Source organism: Bombina bombina, chromosome 5, assembly GCF_027579735.1.
Source record: "Bombina bombina isolate aBomBom1 chromosome 5, aBomBom1.pri, whole genome shotgun sequence".
NCBI classification, from domain to species: Eukaryota; Metazoa; Chordata; class Amphibia; order Anura; family Bombinatoridae; genus Bombina; species Bombina bombina.
Window position 1 is genome coordinate 273,663,360 of NC_069503.1, and position 19,991 is coordinate 273,683,350.

At 39.9% G+C, this 19,991-nt stretch overlaps 1 protein-coding gene across 1 annotated transcript in view; it reads left to right on the forward strand.

Moving 5' to 3' along the window:
* The window catches only part of ABCB1 (ATP binding cassette subfamily B member 1), a 273,231-nt gene that overhangs the window by 110,869 nt on the left and 142,371 nt on the right, over positions 1-19,991 (forward strand). The window contains exons 7-9 of the mRNA XM_053713996.1: positions 718-889; positions 3,192-3,316; positions 7,572-7,746. Of these exons, the coding sequence (XP_053569971.1) occupies positions 718-889; positions 3,192-3,316; positions 7,572-7,746 (472 nt within the window). The remainder of the gene's footprint in view (positions 1-717; positions 890-3,191; positions 3,317-7,571; positions 7,747-19,991) is intronic.

The window sequence follows — 19,991 nt, forward strand, 5'->3', positions numbered from 1 at the left end:
GTGGATCCCCCATGGATTCTTTAGACAGGACCTATTGTCGCAAGGTCCTCTTTTCCATCAGGATCTCAAATCTCTAAATTTAACGGCGTGGAGGTTGAACGCCTAGTTTTGAGACATAGAGGTTTCTCAGATTCGGTCATTGAAACTCTCATTCAAGCTATATAAAGCCTGTGACACAAAAGTCCTTCATGGCTGCAGTGTTGGCTAAATTGGAACTACCAGAAAAAATTGTCTCACCCTTTTTGTAACATAGACCATCTGCTTGAGTATTTTTCCACTATGTTATGGAGGACTGTGGACCATCATCATTTTACAGAGAAAAGCAAAATGTATGCTTACCTGATAAATTATTTTCTTTCGGAATGATGATGGTCCTCAGGCCTTGCCCATTTACATTTTTGGGCGACAGTTCTAATGACACCTCTATAGAACCTGCTTTGTCTTTCCTATATATATGTTTAGAGGAAGGTTAGAGGGATTTTAAGCTCTGATGTGGGTTCTTGACCTCCTCCTAGTGGCTGGAAATATATCCCATAGGTTATGGAGGACTGTGGACCATCATCGTTCCAAAAGAAAATAATTTATTATAATATACAATTTAATATCTCTTTAACAATATTGTACCTGCACATCTGCTTTATATCATAGACAGTGATATTGTAATTGATTTGATTAATTAAACTCAACATATTTTCTATTACCTGTTTTCTATTACAGTGATGTCTCCAAGATTAACGAAGGAATTGGTGACAAAATTGCATTGCTTTTTCAGTCATTAGCTACATTCCTGACTGGCTTTGTTATTGGGTTTATAAAAGGCTGGAAATTGACTCTGGTTATTCTAGCTATAAGTCCAATCATGGCTCTCTCAGCTGCTATATGGTCAAAGGTATGAGAAGCTTATATGGTCCATATTGTCATACAGTATTGCACAGGAAGTACCATTAATGTTCTGCAAAAATTAATCTCTGTTTATAATTCTAATAACATTTGACAAAGCTATAAAAACCGATATGAAACACAATGGGGTTAGTAAAGCATTTCTTCACACAAGTAGAACTATTAAAGGGACACTAAACCCAAAAATTTTCTTTCATGATTCAGAAAGAGAATACAAATTTAAACAACAATTCAATTTACTTCTATTATTTATTTTGCTTTAATTTTTAGATATTCTTAGTTGAAGAAAAAGCAATGCACATGGGTGAGCCAACGAGGCTTCTAAGTGCAGCAACCAATAAGCAGCTTCTAAGCCTATCTAGATATGCTTTTCAGCAAAGAATATCAAGAGAATAAAACAAATTAGATAATAGAAGTAAATTAGAAAGTTGTTTAAAATTGCATGCTCTTTCTATATCATGAAAGAAGAAAAATGGGTTTCATGTCCCTTTAACTCTTCTGAAATGGGCATATGCCTTTGTTATTATTATGAGAAAGGGGCAGGAGCCCCAAAACGTTGCTCTATTAAAGGTATTTTCCTTTACCTGGAGTCTTTTTTTTCAGTGTTGTTGGAAGCTAACAGAAAATTTAAATCCTGAAAGCCAATGCTATTAATCTTGTTAATTGGTTAAAGGGGTTAGAAAGTCAACATTACAAATTTCATGAATCAGACAGAGCATCATTTTGAGACATTAAATTTCACTTTTATTATCAAATTTACTTCCCTGTGTATCCTGTGTTGAAAACCATATGCACATATGCTTAACAGAAGCAGCAATGCACTACTGGGAGATAGCTGGGGATTGGTGGCTACACACATTTGTCTATTGTAATAGTTGTATATTGTAATTGGCTCTACAGATGTGTTCAGCTAGCTCCCAGTAGCGCATTGCTTCTCTAGAGCTGAACACATAGTTATATACAAGCTGTAGTACAATAATAAAATGCTGCAGCATATTTCAGCATTTTCTTTTTGCATTTTTATATCCCTTTAAGTACAGTGATTTTTTTCTTATTATTTTCAGATGCAGTTGGTACAGCCAGTGTGAAACTTACTGCCCATTCCATTCACTTCTTACTGTTTAGCATCTAGCACTGGCAGTGCAGACAACAGGAAGTGAATTGGGTGAGCAGTGTGCTTCTCATTGGCTGGTGGAGCACCTGTACTTATGTATTAAACAAGCAGTACATAGGCACATGCTAACAAAATAAAGAGTAAAGCATTTCAACTTTATTGTACCTTTTAATTACTTTTGTTTATGCCACTGGAGCAAATGTGTAGCAGATAAATCCATTATCCATTAATGTCCATGCAATATTCATAACATCCTTTGCAACAAGAATATATATATATATATATATATATATATATATATATATATATACACAGTTGTATGCAAAAGTTTAGGCACCCCTGACAATTTCAATGATTTTCATTTATAAATAATTGGGTGTTTGGATCAGCAATTTCAGTTTGATCTATCAAATAACTGAAGGACACAGTAATATTTCAGTAGGGAAATTAGGTTTATTGGATTAATAGAAAATGTGCAATATGCATCAAAACAGAATTAGACAGGTGCATAAATTTGGGCACCATTGTCATTTTGTTGATTTGAATACCTGAAACTACCTAGCACTGATTCATTGGAACACACAATTGGTTTGGTGAGCCCATTAAACCTTGAACTTCATAGACAGGTGCATCCAATCATAAGAAAGGGTATTTAAGGTGGCCAATTGCAAGTTGTTGTTCTCTTTGACTCTCCTCTAAAGAGTGGCAACATGGGGGCTTCAAAACAACTCTCAAATGACCTGAAAACAAAGATTGTCCAACATTATGGTTTAGGGGAAGCTACAAAAAGCTATAGCAGAGATTTAAGCTGTCAGTGTCCACTGTGAGGAACATAGTGAGGAAATGAAAGACCACAGGTACAGTTCTTACAACTGCTGCTTCTTAACTTCCGTTTCAGGCGGACCAGAAACATTGGGGCTTGAGTGTAGTTTTTGGTCAACTCTTTTTAAAGTTTATTGTGGTAGTTTGATAGTATTTATATTTTAATAATAAATTATGTATTTAAGATTAAATAAACATTTTATTAAGTTTAACTGTAAGTAGTGCTTTGAATATGTGTTTAAACCTATTTTGCATATCCATATCCAGACTTCTCCAATGGAAACACTGTGAGTTATGTTTTCTGTGGAAAAAATGTGCTATAAAATGATATGTTGCGTGTCACTTAAATCTTTAGATATTATCTGCCTTCACCAACAAGGAGCTGACTGCCTACGCCAAAGCTGGGGCGGTTGCTGAAGAGGTTCTTTCTGCTATCAGGACTGTAATGGCCTTTGGTGGACATAAAAAAGAAACAGCGAGGTGAGAACAGCCTTTTAGATGTGTAGTAGGTTGTGCATAGCTGAATTTCAAACTACATTAGATAGCACTGTTATACATGTACTATTACATGGCAAGCAGCAAGAGTACTACAGGATTTTACATGTTATGTCCTGAACATTTATTTAAATCACCTTTTGTTAAAGGGACAATAAAATCTATTTTTCGTTTATTAGATCAAGTAGTGATGTGTATATATATGTGTTTATATTATGTATATGTGTGAGTGTGTATAGATGTATTTATATATACTGTGTATATATACATACACACACACATATATATAAAAATATATCTATATACACACACACTATATGGCCAAAAGTATGTGGACAATCCTACTAATTATTGAGTTCATGAGTTTCAGCAACACCCTTTGCTAATAGGTGACATACAAACCAGTACATTGCCATAAAATCTCCATAGACAAACATTGACAGATCTCTGATCTCAACCCCCGTTGAACATGGTTGAGATGCATTGGCATTCCAATTGTGAGCTAGACCTAATACCTAGCCACATAAATGGGTTTTTTTTTGGCTGAATGGGCACGAATTCTCACAGACACACTCCTAGAAGAGTTATGGATGATATTACTGCACAGATGGGGGGGCAACTCCATATTAATGCCTATGGTTCTGTTATGGGTAGCCAATCAAGCTCATATAGGTGTGATACTAAGGTGTCCAGATGATTTTGGCTTTATAGTGTGTGTGTATATGTGTATATGTATATATATATATATAGTATCTCACAAAAGTGAGTAATCCCCTCACATTTTGTAGATATTGTATTATATCTTTTTTATGGGACAACACTGAAGAAATTACACTTTGCTACAATGTAAAGTAGTGGGTGTACAGCCTGTATAACAGTGTAAATTTGCTGTTTCCTCAAAATAACTCAACACACAGCCATTAATGTCTAAACCGTTGGCAACAAAAGTGAGTACACCCTAAAGTGTCAATATTTTGTGTGGCCACCATTATTTTCCAGCACTGCCTTAACCCTTTTGGGCATGGAGTTCACCAGAGCGTCACAGGTTGCCACTGGTGTAGTCCTCTTCCACTCCTCCATGACGACATAACGGAGCTGGTGAATGTTAGAGACCTTGCGCTCCCCCACCTTTTGTTTGAGGATGCCCCACAGATGCTCAATAGGGTTTAGGTCTGGAAACATGCTTGGCCAGTCCTTCACCTTTACCCTCAGCTTCTTTAGCAAGGCAATGGTCATCTTGGAGGTGTGTTTGGGGTCGTTATCATGTTGGAATACTGTCCTGCGGCCCAGTCTCTGAAGGGAGGGGATCATGCTCTGCTTCAGTATGTCACAGTGCATGTTGGCATTCATGGTTCCCTCAATGAAATGTAGCGTCCCAGTGCAGGCAGCACTCATGCAGGCCCAGACCATGACACTCCTACCACCATGCTTGAATGTAGGCAAGACACACTTGTCTTTGTACTCCTCACCTGGTTGCCACCACACACGCTGGACATTAAATAGGTTTATCTTGGTCTCATCGGACCACAGGACATGGTTCCAGTAATCCATGTACTTAGTCTGCCAGTCATCAGCAAACTTTGCAGGCTTTCTTGTGCATCATCTTTAGAAGAGGCTTCTTTCTGGGACGACAACCATGCAGAACAATTTGATGCAGTGTATGGCGTTTGGTCTGAGCACTGACAGGCTGACCCCCCACCCCTTCAACCTCTGCAGCAATGCTGGTAGCACTCATACGTCTATTTCCCAAAGACAACCTCTGGATATGATACTGAGCACGTGCACTCAACTTCTTTGGTCGACCATGGCAAAGCCTGTTCTGAGTGGAACCTGTCCTGTGAAACCGCTGTATGGTCTTGCCCACCATGGCTGCAGCTCAGTTTTAGGGTCTTGGCAATCTTCTTATAGCCTAGGCCATCTTTATGGAGAGCAGCAATTCTTTTTTTCAGATCCTCAGAGAGCTTTTTGCCAAGAGGTGCCATGTTGAACTTCCAGTGACCAGTATGAGGTAGTGTGAGAGCGATAACACCAAATTTAACACACCTGTTCCCCATTCACACCTGAGACCTTGTAACACTAACGAGTCACATGACACCGGGAGGGAAAATGGCTAATTGGGCCCAATTTGGAAATTTCCACTTAGGGGTGTACTCACTTTTGTTGCCAACGGTTTAGACATTAATGGCTGTGTGTTGAGTTATTTTGAGGGGACAGCAAATTTACACTGTTATACAGGCTGTACACTCACTACTTTACATTGTAGCAAAGTGTCATTTCTTTAGTATTGTCACATGAAAAGATATAATAAAATATTTACAAAAATGTGAGGGGTGTACTCACTTTTGTGAGATACTGTGTGTGTATATATATATATATATATGTGTGTGTGTAAAAAAGGTGCACTTGTATTCTAAAAAATGCAGTTTTTATGCTTGTTGAGCTGTGTTTTTCTAAGTAACAGTATTGCACAATCATACACTTTCTATAAGTTTCAAAATCAAAATAAACATCTGTAACAACTTGTTGTCATGCAAAAATATTTCATATTGTGCGGATTTATATGAATGGTAGAAATCGTTATTGTTCACTGTCCCTTATAATTTGTCTTCTGCATATGGTTTTTAATATTTATATTACAGTACTTTCTAACATATGAACAGGTGTATATTTTTTCCCTTATACAGTTATTAAAATTTCCTTTTAGAGATTCCAATAGGAGCTGAGAGTTTATAGGCAAAGCTTGAAGAATTCCCTATGTGCTTTTTATCTGCCCCACATAGGGCCAGATTACACGTGCAAAAAGCTTCTAGCGGAGTTATCACTCGAGCAGAAGTGTTAAATACCGCTCCACTTGTAATCTGGCCCATAGTCTTTTCAGTGCAGATGTCAGTCATAATTTATCTTAGATAGTTGTCTGTGCTCTCCCAATATCTGAATTTTCACTCTCCAAATAGCATTTATTAACTTTTCACCTTAAATTGTATTGAAAAACAACAGATTTGTCGTATTTTCATCTGCGTCCTATAGGCAATAAAACATGGTATATTTCATACTCTGGGCTAGATCATAAGTGGCTCGCTATTTAGAACTTTTGCTCACGCGCAAACACCGCCAGAAGTAACACTCGCGGGTTAGCACGCGTATTATATGTTGAAAGTAAACTGAAACGTGCTAACTGTTGGACTTCGGATAAAAAAACTGACACCTACTGCTCACACACACACACACACACACACACACACACACACACACACACACACACACACACATATATATATATATATATATATATATATATATATATATATATATATATATATATAGAAAAACAATTGATTCCAGCATAGGGGTATGTATTGGCAATCAAAAAGCATAGGCAATAATGATCAGAGGTCCTGTCTCAGCAATACATGATATAAAAATAAGATTGGCAACAAATTCAATCCGAAGAGCCTTGGGTTGTTCCCAGTTTGCTTGATTTAGAGCTTGCATTGTTTGGCTGTATTAGGGACCCAGGTTGGGAGAGACCTTGACATGGTTCCTAGGCTTGACCCATTTGGTCAGATGCGGTAAATAACTCTTCCATTTTTGCTTTTAATCTTAGCTGTGTGCTTGCAAGTGAGTGCCAGACTACTTCTGTGTGTTGTCTTAACTTGTTTTGTAATTTTCCTTATGAGCTTTGCTCCCAGACTTGCCTGGGGTTAACTGCCTGGGGCACTGGGCACTGTGCAGCTACCTGTGAATGCTTTTGAGCACCCAGGGCTGTGCATGTTGCAGGGTTATGCGATGTGTACCCGGTCACGTTTGAGAGTGAAGTCCACACCCGTGTTTTGTATATACAGTGTATATATATATATATATATATATATATATATATATATATATATATATATATATATATATATATACATACACATATTTAGACGTTTAAATGTAGGTATATATATATATATATATATATACATACACATATTTAGACGTTTAAATGTAGGTATATATATATATATATATATATATATACATACACATATTTAGACGTTTAAATGTAGGTATATATATATATATATATATATATATATATTATAACTTTGCAATCAAACATGTTGCGTTTATTTTAAACTTGTAATGTGAGCACATGCGCTACCGTTAGCATGCCACTTGTAATCTAGAGTTTTGGGACTTTATTTTATAACTGCTCATTTTGGGCATAAATAACATATTTACCAATTGTCTTTTACAGGTATGAGAAAAACTTAATAGATGCCAAAAATATTGGAATAAAGAAGGCAGTAACTGCTAATATTTCAATTGGATTTGCCTTTTTAATGATATATGCCTCATATGCATTGGCCTTCTGGTATGGGACCACACTGATCATTAATAATGATGGCTACACCATTGGCTCTGTACTTACAGTGAGTAAATCAATGATGTTCTCAGCCTTTATTTATCTCTCTCCCCTTACTGGAAGTGCACCCATTGATCTACACAGGCTGCACATAATCCTGGTCTCACATTTTATTAGCTCTTCTAAATTTCTGCTCAATAACTGATCACATATAAATGTTTAGGCTTGTTCTAGCATTATTTTTTATCACTTTAAAGGGATATGAAACCCAAAAAATGTCTTTTGTGATTCAGACATAGCATACAAATTAAAAAAAAAATCAAATTTTCTTTCATTAATCAAATTTGCTTCGTTCTAGGTAGGTTGTATACATGCATGGAGCTCACCATGGCATGAAATAGTACTTCCTCTTCCATCTAGTGTTCTTGCAAAGTTGCTGCAATATGGTGCTCCAGACACGTGCACGCTCATGAGCTTACTTTCCTGATTTTCAATACACACGCATTCTTAAGTTTTGTTCACCTCTGAATGCGGAAGACGGCGACTCTCTGTGCCGCTCAGCTATTTTCGTTGCCCGCATTTATTCTTGTGTAACAGCAACACTCTAAAATCTGGATTTGTATAGATTTTACTGCGTTGTTGTTGCACAAGAATAGATTTGGCAACGAAAATAGCCTAGCGTCACAAAGAGCCACCTTATTCTGCATTTGGAGGTCAATAAAATCTCCGAATGCACATATCTACTTTTTAAGAAAAGATATCAAGAGAACGAACAAAATTTGATAATAGAAGTAAATATGTTTAAAATTGCATGCACTGTCTGAAACATGTCAGAAAAAAGGTTGAATTTAATTTCTCTTTAAGTTATGTTAAACCTCTTTCAATATTTGTACACATTTCTTTACACTTTTTCATTAAAAGGGATATTGTAGCGAAAACTGATATGTACATCGTCACATACAAAATTCAGTTTGGAGTACTTTTGCCATATGTGCATACTCAGCTGACATGCCCTGAGAATGTTGATGCTTGTGACCCACAACTGTGTGCTCTGTAAGTCACATGCACACTAAAAGCTTATCACTACAGCAGTGATATATATATATATATATATATATATATATATATATATATATATACATATACACACACACACTCACTGGCCACTTTATTAGGTACACCTGTTCAATTGCTCGGTAACACAAATTGCTAATCAGCCAATCACATGGCAGCAACTCAATGCATTTAGGCATCTAGACATGGTGAAGACAACTTGCTGAAGTTCAAACCGAGCATTAGAACAGGGAAGAAAGGGGATTTAAGTGACTTAACGTGGCACGGTTGTTGGTGCCAGGCGGGCTGGTCTGAGTATTTCAAAATCTGCTGATCTACTGGGATTTTCACACACAACCATCTCTAGGGTTCTAAAGGTAGACTTAGGTCACAAGTATGTGAGCCAAGTCCAAAAAGACATGCTTCTATGCACTATTTAGAAACATCATATTTTCATGTTTGATCACCACAGTAGACAAAAGAAATGTTAAATTTTAACTTTTATTGTGTAAGTCTAAAAATGACAGCTAGATTTCACTGACATCTGCTGCCTTCGCCCAAAGTTAAAAACACATCTCCTTAATGTTAATTGTCACTTATAATCTTGGGTGGTATGGGAAGCAAAAAATCCTATAAAGTTACATCTCTAGGGTTTACAGAGAATGGTCCGAAAAAGAGAAAATATCCACTGAGCGGCAGTTGAGTGGACGAAAATGCCTTGTTGAGGTCAGAGGAGAATGGGCAGACTGGTTCGAGATGGTAGAAAGGCAACAGTAACTCAAATAACCACTCGTTACAACCAAAGTATGCAGAATACCATCTCTGAACGCACAAAATGTCGAACCTTGAAGCAGATGGGCTACAGCAGCAGAAGACCACACCAGGTGCCACTCCTGTCAGCTAAGAACAAGAAACTGAGGCTCACCAAAATTGGACAAAAGAAGATTGGAAAAACGTTGCCTGGTCTCGTGAGTCTTGATTTCAGCTGCGACATTCAGATGGTAGGGTCAGGATTTGTGTAAACTACATGAAAGCATGGATCCATACTGCCTTGTATCAACGGTGCAGGCTGGTGGTGGTGTAATGGTGTGGGGAATATTTTCTTGCCACACTTTGGGCCCCTTAGTACCAATTGAGCATTGTTTAAATGCCACGGCCTACCTGAGTATTGTTAATGACCATGCCCATCCCTTTATGACTAGTGTACCAATCTTCATACGAAGAAACGCTCTACCAAGAATGAACAACAGCTCATTAGCATTACTGGGCTAAAAGAAGCTGCACCCAGGTGGTAAATAGCCATAGAACAGGCTAACAATGGTATTGAGCTGCTTGTTCGTTCCATGTGCATTTAGTGTACCAATCTTCTGATGGCTACTTCCAGCAGGATAATGCACCATGTTACAAAGCTCAAATAATCTCAAACTGGTTTCTTGAACATGACAATGAGTTTACTGTACTCCATTGGCCTCCACAGTCACCAGATCTCAATCCAATAGAGTACATTTGGGATGTGGTGGAACGGGAGATTCGCATCATGGATCTGCAGCCGACAAATCTGCAGCAACTACAGGATGCTATCATGTCAATATAGACCAAAATCTCTGAGGAATGTTTCCAACACCTTGTTGAATCCATGCTACGAAGAATTAAGGCAGTTCTGAAGGCAAAAGGGGGTCCAACCCAGTAATAGCAAGGTGTACCTAATAAAGTGGCCAATGAGTTTATAATATATATATATATATATATATATATATATATATATATATATATATATATACAGTCATGGCCAAAAATATTGGTACCCCTGCAAAACTGAGATAATGCACCACTTTGCCCAGAAAACTGTTGCAATTACAAATGTTTAGGCATTCTCATGTTTATTTCTTTTGTTTGTATTGGTATGACACAAAAAAGTGGAGAGAAAAAAATCAAAACCTGACACATTCCACACAAAACCAAAATTCTCACCTTCTCAAAATTGTAAGAAATAATTGCATTCCAAGTTTGTGATGCTCCTGTAATTTGTAATTAAAATCACCTGTATCAATTAACAGGTGCTGACAATAAAGAAATCACACCGGCAACCAGCTAAAATGGTGAAAAATGTACTTAACCTTTCTATTGTGTGCCACACTAACCATGGAGAAGAGAAAGAACAGAAAAGAATTGTCATAGGATTTGAGAACAAAAATTGTGGAAAAGCATGGACAATCTCAAAGTTACAAGTTCGTCTCCAGAGATCTTAATGTTCCTGTGTCCACTGTGCGCAACATTGTCAAGAAGTTTACAGCCCATGGCACTGTAGCTAATCTCCCTGGACGTGGACGAAAAAAAAAAATTAGTCAAACATTGCAGCGAATGATTGTTCGAATGGTGGATAAAGAACCTTGATCAACGTCCAGACAAATTCAAGCTGACCTTCAGGCACAGGGTATAAATGTGTCCGCTCGCACTATACATTGCCATTTGAATGAAAAGGGATGCTATGGTAGGAGACCCAGGAGGACCCCACTGCTGACCCAGAAACATAAAAAAGCCAGATTGGAGTTTGCCAAAACTTACCTGAGGAAGCCAAAATCCTTTTGGGAGAATGTGCTTTGGACAGACAAAACAAAATTACAGCTTTTTGGTAAACCCCATCATTCTACTGTTTTCAGAAAAAGAAATGAGGCTTTTAAAGAAAAGAATACAGTCCCTACAGTTAAACATGGTGGAGGTTCACTGATGTTGTGGGGTTGCTTTGCTGCTTCAGGCACTGGATGTCTTGACTGTGTACATGGCATTATGAAATCTGAAGACTACCAAAGAATTCTGTGCTGCAATGTAGGGCCCAGTGTCAGAAAGTTGGTTCTCCGTCAGAGGTCATGGGTCTTACAGCAGGACAATGACCCAAAGCACATGTCAAAAAGCACCCAGAAATGGTTTAAGACAAAGTGCTGGAGAGTACTGAACTGGCCAGCAATGAGTCTAGATCTCAGTCCCATAGAACACCTGTGGAGAGATCTCAAAACAGCAGTTGGGAAAAGGAACCCTTCCATTCTGAGAGACCTGGAGCAGTAGGCAAAAGAAGAGTGGCCCAAAATTCCAGTAGAGAGGTGTAAGAAACTCATTGATGGTTACAGGAAGAGATTGATTTCAGTTATTTTTTCCAAAGGGTGTGCTACCAAATAATAAATTGAGGCCAATTTTGTCCAGTCCATTTTTGGAGAAGAGAAAGAGCAGTAAAGAATTGTCTTAGGATTTGAGAACAAAAATTGTGGAAAAGCATGGACAATCTCAAGGTTACAAGTCCATCTCCTGCGATCTTATTGTTCCTGTGTCCACTGTGCGCAGCATTGTCAAGAAGTTTACAGCCAATGGCACTGTAGCTAATCTCCGTGGACGAAAGAGAAAAATTGATCAAACATTGCAATGAAGGATTGGTCAAATGTTGGATAAAGAACCTCGATCAACTTCCAGACAAATTCAAGCTGACCTTCAGGCACAGGGTATACAGTATCCCACAAAAGTGAGTACACCCCTCACATTTTTGTAAATATTTTATTATATCTTTTAATGTGAAAACACTGAAGTAATGACACTTTGCTACAATGTAAACTAGTGAGTGTACAGCCTGAATAACAGTGTAAATTTACTGTCCCCTCAAAATAACTCAACACACAGCCATTAATGTCTAAACCGTTGGCAACAAAAGTGAGTACACAAAACAAGGGTCTTTGAAAAAGCCAGGATTGGCGAAACATGTCAGGGGACAGTGGGGATTCATGTAAATAATATTTTAACTAGCAAGAAGCTGTTGGCATATTAGTAGATAAAGCTGAGATTGACCAGACAATACTCACTCTGCATCAGTATGTCACAGTGCATGTTGGTATTCATGGTTCCCTCAATGAACTGCAGCTCCCCAGTGCCGGCAGCACTCATGCAGGCCCAGACCATGACACTCCTACCACCATGCTTGACTGTGTAGGCAAGACATACTTGTCTTTGTACTCCTCATCTGGTTGCCGCCACACACGCTTGACACCATCTGAACCAAATAAGTTTATCTTGGTCTCATCAGACCATAGAACATGGTTCCAGTAATCCATGTCCTTAGTCTGCTTGTCTTCAGCAAACTGTTTGCAGGCTTTCTTGTGCATCATCTTTAGAATAGGCTTCCTTCTGGGATGACAGCCATGCAGACCAATTTGATGCAGTGTGCAGTGTGTGGTCTGAGCACTGACAGGCTGACCCCCCACCCCTTCAACCTTTGCAGCAATGCTGGCAGCATTCATAAGTCTATTTCCCAAAGACAACCTCTGGATATGACACTGAACACGTGCATTCAACTTCTTTGGTCGACCATGGCAAAGCCTGTCCTGTGAAACCGCTGTATAATCTTGCCCACCTTGCTGCAGCTAAGTTTTAGGGTCTTGGCAATCTTCTTATAGCCTAGGCCAGTGTTTCCCAACCGCTGTCCTCAAGTACCCCCAACAGTCCTGGTTTTCATTATAGCTGAATTAGAGCACAGGTGAAATAATCATCTGATGAATGAGAGCAGGTTGGTTACTTATTAGCTGATTACTTCATCTGTGCACTGGTTCAGCTATAATGAAAACCAGGCCTGTTGGGGGTACTTGAGGACCGCGGTTGGGAAACACTGGCCTAGGCCATCTTTATGTAGAGCAACAATTCTTCTTCTTTTTTTTTTTTTTTTAGATCCTCAGAAAGTTCTTTGACATGAGGTGCCATGTTGAACTTCCAGTGACCAGTATGAGAGTGTGAGAGCAATAATACCAAATGTAACACACCTGAGACCTTATAACACTAATGAGTCACATGACACCGGGGAGGGAAAATGGCTAATTGGGCCCAAATTGGGCATTTCCACTTAGGGGTGTACTCACTTTTGTTGCCAACGGTTTAGACATTAATGGCTGTGTGAGTTATTTTGAGGGGACAGCAAATTTACACTGTTATGCAGGCTGTTGACTCACTACTTTACATTGTAGCAAAGTGTCATTTCTTCAGTATTGTCACATGAAAATATATAATAAAATATTTACAAAAATGTGAGGGGTGTACTCACTTTTGTGGGATACTATAAATGCGTCAGCTCGCACTATATGTCGCCATCTGAATAAAAAGGGACGCTATGGTAGGAGACCCAGGAGGATCCTACTGCTGACACAGAAACATAAAAAAGCCAGATTGGAATTTGCTAAAACTTACCTGAGGAAGCCAAAATCCTTTTGGGAGAATGTGCTTTGGACAGACGAAACAAAATTACAGCTTTTTTGGTAAAGCCCATCATTCTACTGTTTTCAGAAAAAGAAATGAGGCTTTTAAAGAAAAGAATACAGTCCCTACAGTCAAACATGGTGGAGGTTCACTGATGTTGTGGGGTTGCTTTGCTGCTTCAGGCACTGGATGTCTTAACTGTGTGCATGGCATTATGAAATCTGAAGACTACCAAAGGGTTCTGTGCTGCAATGTAGGACCCAGTGTCAGAAAGTTGGGTCACCGTCAGAGGTCATGGGTCTTACAGCAGGACAATAACCCAAAGCACACGTCAAAAAGCACACAGACATGGTTTTAGACAAAGAGCTAGAGAGTACTGAACTGGCCAGCAATGAGTCCAGATCTCAATCCCATAGAGCACCTGTGGAGAGATCTCAAAACAGCAGTTGGGAAAAGGAACCCTTCCATTCTGAGAGACCTGGAGCAGTAGGTGAAAGAAGAGTGGCCCAAAATTCCAGTAGAGAGGTGTAAGAAATCATTGATGGTTACAGGAAGCGATTGATTTCAGTTATTTTTTTCAAGGTGTGTGCTACCAAATAATAAATTGAGGGTACCAATAATTTTTCCAGTCCATTTTGGAGTTTTGCATGGAATGTGTCAGATTTGGCTTTTTTATCTCCACTTTTTTGTGTCAATATAAACAAAAGAAATAAAATGAGAATGCCTAAACATATGTAATTGCAGCAATTTTCTGGGCAAAGTGGTGCATTATCACACAGAATTGCAGGGGTACCAATATATTTGGCCATGACTGTATGTGTGTATATGTGTGTGTGTGTATATATATATATATATATATATATATATATATATATATATATATAAATTTTTTATTTCTATAAGCATTTCTTTACTATGACATGGAGAATCCACGACTTCATTCCAATTGCTAGTGGGATATTCAACTCCTGGCCAGCAGGAGGAGGCAAAGTGTCACTTCCTTTACCCATAACCCCCAGTCATTCTTTGCCTCTATGATCCGGAGGATGGCAAAGATGAGTGTCTGAGAAGATTTAATCCTTTAATGGGTACTTTTTCCTGCAAGCAAAGATTGGGATCTAGCTGTGTCCACGTCAATCTCTTTAGTAAGAGTAGTGGTGGCTTTTAGCAGTTAGAAGGCAGCGAGGTAGTCTTTGCTTTACTTCTAACACTTTTGCTACCCCTTTGCAGAAAGCCAGGGTTGGTTACTCTGTTCTTTCTTTTCCTACAGGTCCCTTACAGGGAGTGGAGTGCCTGTCACACCTAAGTAGCTGTTGTCTGCCCTGCAGCTGGGTCCATAGTGCCTTTGCCTTCTAGGTACTGAAGGACAGCACTTTAGAGGTTAATCCACAAGTGGATCTATTTTAGGACATAGTCTATCCTATTGAGGGTACATTAATGGGCAGTTTTGCAGGCACTTTGTATGTTTTCTGTTACTGAGAGAGAGTTAAGCAGTTAATGAAAAGCTATGCTTGGAGTTTTCCTTTAATTACCACTGGCTGGAGGGTTTTTAAGGGGTTTTAATATTCCCCCCTTCTTTATAGAGCCCTGATACGGGTTAAGGGATATATAATACTTATCCTTTTTACTTTCGGTTTGAGCAATTAGAAACGCGTGCTTGTAATTCCTGTGGCGCAGTTTACTCTCCACCCTTCCGTGTTCTTGTGAAGAGCAGAGCTTAGTTAGTCTTGGAGCTTCAACTTTCTGGCTAGTTATTTGGTGATTGGATCGTCTGCCAGGAGGAGAGGAACTCTGATCAGCTGGAGAGTCTCGCTTCCTATTACTAGTGGTGTTATTCAGTTCCCGGAACGGTAGGCGCCTCAGACAGTCTGAAGTTGTTTAAAAGTGTGACAGGTTACTTTTTCCTAAATCTAATAAGCTTTTAATATCTAAAGTTTTTATAGTTCTACCTATGCAATTTTGTTCCTCATGGTTATCTAAGACTTTCAAATTTAAAGACAAATTACTCCCTTCTGAGCCAAATGTCTCTCAGGATAATGCTGTGCATGACATGCCTCAGCTTTCTCCACAAATTTCCCAAGCCTTAATAGTTTCACATACAGTGCCCTGTGTTTCCTCTCTCTGACCCCACTAAATCTGCACTGGTCAACCTCTCCCATATGTCTGATGAGGAGGATACCTCAGTAGCTTCAGAGGGTGAGATCTCAGACTCTGACATAATAGGGGAAGATTTTTTTTAATCAAGCAAAAAAACGTTAGTCTTCTAGGCTAACAATAATACAGAGTTCATACATAAATCATATTCTGGTTACTTATTATCAGTCTTCCACAACTACAAATTGTTCATACCTGAATTGAAGAAATTTTATAAAACAGATATGCATGCCACAACTTGGGCATGCCAAAAAAAATAAAAAATTCCCTCTCTTTTCCTCTCACGTCTCTCCCCGTCCGCCCCAGCCTCATCCCATCCGCACCCTCCGTTAAACACCGGTCAGCCCCCGTCCTCTATCACTCTGGAATTTGCTTGTTAGCGATGGCAAGCTCCATCGTCACTGATCCCCGAAGGGGTGCAATTAATTGTAGTTGTATTTCCTTAGGGGAAGATTCTGCAGAATCTGAAGAAGTTAATTTCAGATTTAAGCTTGAACACCTCCGGTTGCTTCTGAAGGAGGTTCTAGCTACTTTGGACGATTCCGAAGCTTCTGTCATTGTCAACCCTAAAAATTCAACTAAACTTAATAGAGTTTATGATACTCCCTCTTCTGTGGATGTTGTTCCTGTTCCAGACAAGATGTCAGAAATTATAGCTCAGGAATGGGATAAGCCAGGGATTCCTTTTTTCCCTTCCCCTGTTTTTGAAAAAATGTTTCCTTTTGCTGACTCCATTCGTGACTCGTGGCGCACTGTGCCTAAAGTAGAAGGAGCGATTTCTACTCTAGCCAAAGGAACTACTATTCCTATAGAAGATAGTTGTTCTTTCAAGGATCCCATGGATAAGAAGCTAGAGGCTTACTTAGAAAAGATGTACATTCATCAGGGATTACAGTGGCAACCTGCTGCAAGTATTGCTACGGTTGCGGGAGCAGCATCTTATTGGTGCAATGCTTTGTCTGAGCTGATTTTTAGAAGAGACTACTATTGATAGGATCAAGGCTCTTAAACTGGCCAATACTTTTATCTGTGATGCCAACATGCAAGTGATTAGGCTGGGAGCCAAAATATCTAGCTTTGCGGTTCTAGCTTGCAGAGCTTTGTGGGTAAAACCTTGGTCGGCTGATGTAACTTCCAAGTCCAAGCTTTTGTCTTTACCTTTATAAGGTTAAGACTTTATTTTGTCCTGGTCTGGCGGAGATAATTTCTGAGATCACGGGTGGAAAGGAATCTTTCCTACCTCAGGACAAGAAGAATAGACCTAAGGGTTGCCAAAATTCTAATTATCGTGCCTATCGTAATTTATAAGGACAGAAGTCTTCCTCCTTCTCTTCCAAGCCGGAGCAATCCAAGAACTCATGGAGGTCCAGTCAACCTTGGAACAAGTGGAAGAAAACCAAGAAGCCTTCCACTGATTCTAAATCAGTATAATGGGATTGCCCCCGGTCCTTTCCTGGATCAGGTAGGGGGCAGACTTTCCCTTTTTCGTCAGGCTTGGATAAGAAATGTTCCAGACCCTTGGGCTGTGGACATAGTATCCCAGGGTTACAGAATAGGTTTCAAGACTTGTCCTCCCAGGGGCAGATTCATCCTCTCAAGATTATCTGCAGACCAGGTAAAGAGAGAGGCCTTCTTAAACTGCGTAAAGGACCTATCTTCCCTGGGAGTGATTGTTCCAGTTCCTGTAAGGGAACAAAGTCTAGGATTCTATAAAAAAATTGTGGTTCCCACAAAGGAGGGAACTTTCCGTCCTATTTTAGACCTAAAGTGTGTCAACAATTTCCTCAGGGTTCCGTCCTTCAAAATGAAAACCATTCATTCTATTCTTCCCTTGGTCCCAGAGGATCAGTTCATGACGACCATAGACCTGAAGGCCGCACATCATCATGTTCCCATTCACAGGGATCATCATCAGTTTCTGAGGTTTGCCTTTCTGGACAAGCATTTCCAGTTTATTGCACTTCCATTTGGCCTTGCCCCTGGGGGCTCTTTTGGCAGTGGTCAGATCTCAAGGAATTGCGGTTGTGCCTTACCTAGACGACATCTTGGTTCAGGCGTCATCTTTTCAACTAGCACAATCTCATACAGAGATGTTGTCTTTTCTACATTCCCACGGCTGGAAAGTGAATCTGGAAAATAGTTCCCTTGTTCCAGCTATAAGGATGTGTTTCTTAGAGACAATCATAGATTCCCTGTCCATGAAGATTTTCCTGACGGATGCCAGAAAATCCAAACTTCTTGCTTCATGCCTTTCTCTCCACTCTGCTATTCGGCCATCAGTAGTTCTTTGCATGGAGGTGATTGGTCTGATGGTGGCTTCCATGGACATCATTCCTTTTGCTCGGTTCCATCTGAGACCTCTGCAACTATGCATGCTCAGTCAGTGGAACGGAGACCATTCAGATCTATCGCATAGGATAGGTCTGGATCCCCTAACAATATACTCTCTCGTGGTGGATTTTTCAGGACCATCTGTCTCGGCGGACTTGCTTCCTGAGACCTTCCTGGGTGATTGTGACCACGGACGCCAGCCTGTTAGGCTGGGGGGCAGTTTGGGGCTCATTAAAAGCTCAGGGCCTGTGGGCTCGGGAGGAGTCTTCTCTTCCCATAAACATCTTAGAGTTGAGAGCAATCTTTAATGCCTTGACAGCTTGGCCTCAATTATCTTTAGTCTGGTTTATCAGATTCCAATCGGACAACATCACCTCGGTGGCTTACATCAACCATTAGGGGGGAACTCGTAGTTCCTTAGCAATGAAGGAGGTGACTTGCATTCTGCAGTAGGCGGAAGCTCACGATTTTCTCCTATCCGCCCTCCACATTCCAGGGGTGGACAACTGGGAGGTGGATTTTCTGAGCAGACAGACTTTTCAACCCAGGGAGTGGGCTCTTCATCCGGCAGTGTTCTCTCAGATAACCCTCAGGTGGGGGATTCCAGAGTTGGATCTGATGGTGTCACGTCAAAATGCCAAGCTTCCAAGGTACGGTTCAAGGTCAAGAGATCCTCAGGCCATTCTGATAGACGCTCTGGCGGTTCCTTGGAACCTCAATCTGGTATACCTGTTTCCTCCGTTTGCTCTCCTTCCACGAGTCATTGCTCGTATCAAACAGGAGAGAGCATCTTGCATGGCCTTGCAGGATCTGGTATGCGGATCTAGTGAAGATGTCATCTCTTCCACCTTGGAGGTTACCTCTGAGGAAGGACCTTCTACTTCAGGGTCCCTTCCTCTATCCAAATCTAGATTCTCTGAAGCTGACTGTTTGGAGATTGAACATCTAGTTTTGGCTAGGCGTGGCTTCTCTGGGACGGTCATTGATACCATGCTCCAGGCTCGTAAACCTGTTACTCGCAAGATTTACCATAAAGTATGGCGCAAATACCTTTATTGGTGTGAATCGAAGGGTTTCTCTTGGAGCAGGGTAAGGATACCCAGAATTGCGTCTTTTCTTCAGAAGGGCCTGGAGAAGGGTTTGTCAGTCAGATTTCTGCAATGTCTATTCTTTTGCACAAACGTCTGGCAAATTTGCCGGATGTCCAATCTTTTGTTCAGTCTCTGGTCAGAATTAGACCTGTGTTTAAAACTGTGGCTCCTCCTTGGAGCCTTAACTTTGTTCTTAAAGTTTTGCAACAGGCTCCGTTTGAGCCAATGCATTCTGTTGATAATAAATTGTTATCTTGGGAGGTTTTGTTTCTTCTTTCTATTTCTTCTGCTTGCAGGGTTTTATGAGCTCTCGGCTCTGCAGTGTGATTCCTCTTATCTTATTTTTCATGCAGTTAAAGCAGTCCTTCATACAAAGCTGTGATTTCTTCCTAAGGTAGTGTCCAATCGCAATATTAATCAGGAAATTGTTGTTCTTTCTTTTTGTCCCAATCCTTCT